A 2,778-nucleotide genomic window follows, 5' to 3' on the forward strand; every position below is an offset into this window, starting at 1 on the left:
AAGTCCACATTGAAAATAGCTTTTTGACATGGGTCCTGTGGGAGCCAACTAGGAAAAGTGCCCTCCTAGACCTGTTGTTTGTCCACAGAGATGGTCTTGTGGGTGAAGTGGTGATTGGTGCTGTCTTGGCCACAGTAATCAAGAAATGCTTGAGTAAGAAATCTTAGGTGTTATGGAAAAAACTGTCTGTGGAGCTACTCCCGAGGGTTGTGGGAGAGCAAGCTCAAGGGACTAATTAATAAGGGCCCCTGAGCATGTAGTTTCAAGGGTACTGATGTCCACACATGCTAGTCCTTTTACAGCTCTTGAAGCTCTTAGCTGTTGCTATGCTCCTGGTCCTTGTCTTGGTCTTGTGGTTTATTGGGTGGAAAAGCAGCCTGAGGAGAGAGGAGGGTGAAGAAGAAAACCGTGGTGCAAATGAAGAGGAAGTGGGCAATGTTGCGGCAAACGAAGGAGACAATGTTGGAAATGAAGATGTCAATGAGGCTGCAATTGCAGAAAACAACGATGTTGCAAATGAAATCCAAGAAGAAGAGGATGATTTTGACGATCACCTTGGACAAGTTATAATGGACCGCATCCAGTGGCCTGTACAGGACCTGCAGAGAGGCTGTGAGTGGACAACTAACCTCATGGATAATTATACCATTTACTTTGGCCATGTCTTGGCAAACAGCTTCTACCCAGTGCTGCAGCGAGCCATCGGGGTGGGCAGTGCCTTTGAAGGCTGGAGTCCCCGTGAGCAGGATGTCGTGTACAGCGTGCTCATCCCCATGACTCCTCCCCGAGGCCACAGCTTCCACCTGGAGCTGGACAGCGCAGGCCAGAGGCACGTGAGGAACTTCCGTGTCCGCGTGCAGCTGGAGTGCACCTGCACGAGGGAGCAGCAGGCTGAGGACATGCTGTGCTTCCTGCACCACCCCGAGGAGGAGCTGAGGAGGAATCAGGATCCCAGCCTCCTAGACACCCTGTGCACGGGCTCCTACCTCGACGTGCAGAAAACTGCCCGCTGGTTTCACCAGCTGGTGAGAGCAGTCTGGCCAGCTTTGCCTCAGTCGCACAACTGGCATTTAGTGCTGCTGCCCTCCACACGCTCCTGCCAACTCAAGGTGACCAACGGCAGGGAAAGCTTCAGGATTGAGCTGCTCTTCGGGGTGCGGAGAGATGACTCAGCCATCTTTGTGTGCAGCCAGCCTAGAGAGGCCCATACAGCAAGCACAACCTGGCCCGAGTCTTACGCTGTGGCAGAGGTTGAGTTCTTCAAGCACATTGCCAGGCAGGCCCCCCCTGACAGCCTGCACCTCAAATGCCTGCAGTTCTTCACCCGTCTTCCACTGGGCTTCGGCTTTTCCACCTACACCATGAAGACCATTGTCATGCACCTGCTCAATGTCACACCCGTCTCATCGTGGCGCAGGAGAGATCTCCTGGTACGCCTGCTGGATATCATCAACAGCCTCTACTTATGTGTGCGAGCAAAATGCCTCAACCACTTCATCGTGGGTAACCAGCGGCTTCCTCAGGACATCAATCTACCAGCAGATGTTCAAACGGCTGAGCCATACAATGTGCTCCATCACCTGGCGCAGCAGCCGGGTGCCCACACCCATGCGCTATATGAGTACCACATTCTGCACAAGTGGTTCAGAAGAATCCTTCTTGCTGAAGATTGACCGGATGAAGGGGAAGAGTCATGGCTACGAGCACAGAGCTGTGCTTGCGCTGCTCGCAGCTGGCAGCAGAGAACCACCTTGCAGTCCCTGTTTGGTGCTTTCAGGAGAAGAGGATGCCTGCAAAGGCTTTGGCGAAGGTCCCGCTGCCTCTCCTGCCGCCTCAGCAGGTGGAGGGCCACGGGCGGGTGTGTTCTACCTCCTTGCATCATTTAATTTTCCAACAAAGCGCCCAGACCGCATGGAGCCCTGCTTGCCTAGGAGCTCTCCCACTGCTGCAAAAGCACATGAAGAGAACACGTGCCGTACATGCAGGGCCAAAGTCTCCAAAGCCCACCTGCAACATGCAGGTTTTCCCGGCCTTTGAAAAGGGGCAAAATTTCAAGCATGAAAGAAGTGGGAATGTGGGACAGAGCGAGAGAAAAGGAAACGGGGCACGAAGGACCAAGAGGAAAAATCAGCACTACCGGCCCAGGATCAGTCAATGGATGGAGCCTCTCCTTGTTCCTGGAAGGGGCTCCTTCACATCAGCATTGGACCACCTGTGTTGGAGCTGACCTGAAAATTTCTATATAGAGGAATCTCGATTTTTATTTCATATATATATATATAGTGTATTCCTATTATAGTCTCTAATATTTATAAATTATATATACTCGTAAATTACCATAAAACAAAACACTATAATGATAGAAATAATATAAAATATACTAAATATGTAGTTATGATGTCAGGATAAAAGGCAGCTTTAAAGAATTGCATGCATAATTAGGTATAAACAGTAAGAGTAGAGCACGTATTTAGTGTCACTATCTGTTGTGACACATATTGTTGCTCTTAGTATGTTTATGTCTGGAAGGATTTCCATAAAATAGATATATTTATAACATATGTAATATACATAGGATATATACATGCTGTATAAATGATATTGGAATATAAGTGTATAATATATATTATATACTGCATGCATATAATATATTACATGTATGATCTAATTTTTATATACATGTAAAGCCATATTTAGTGTCGCTATGTGTTCGGACCCATAGTAATGCTCTAGAGTTAGAGCATTTATGAATGGCAAGCTGGAAAATGCTTTGCTCTT

General features: G+C 48.3%; 1 protein-coding gene across 1 annotated transcript; it reads left to right on the top strand.

Moving 5' to 3' along the window:
• The first annotated feature begins 284 nt into the window (after window positions 1–284).
• LOC121349663 (inositol 1,4,5-trisphosphate receptor-interacting protein-like 1) lies at window positions 285–1,673 on the top strand. The gene has a single exon (XM_041460328.1). The coding sequence runs from the start codon at window positions 285–287 to the stop codon at window positions 1,671–1,673; it is 1,389 nt and encodes a 462-aa protein (XP_041316262.1).
• Window positions 1,674–2,778: the final 1,105 nt, after the last annotated feature.

This window comes from Pyrgilauda ruficollis, unplaced genomic scaffold (assembly GCF_017590135.1).
Source record: "Pyrgilauda ruficollis isolate IOZ18807 unplaced genomic scaffold, ASM1759013v1 scaffold1412, whole genome shotgun sequence".
NCBI classification, from domain to species: Eukaryota; Metazoa; Chordata; class Aves; order Passeriformes; family Passeridae; genus Pyrgilauda; species Pyrgilauda ruficollis.

Bases quoted from the DNA above. Each gene is read 5' to 3' on its own strand.
- LOC121349663 (XM_041460328.1), top strand. From the start codon at position 285: ATGCTAGTCCTTTTACAGCTCTTGAAGCTCTTAGCTGTTGCTATGCTC.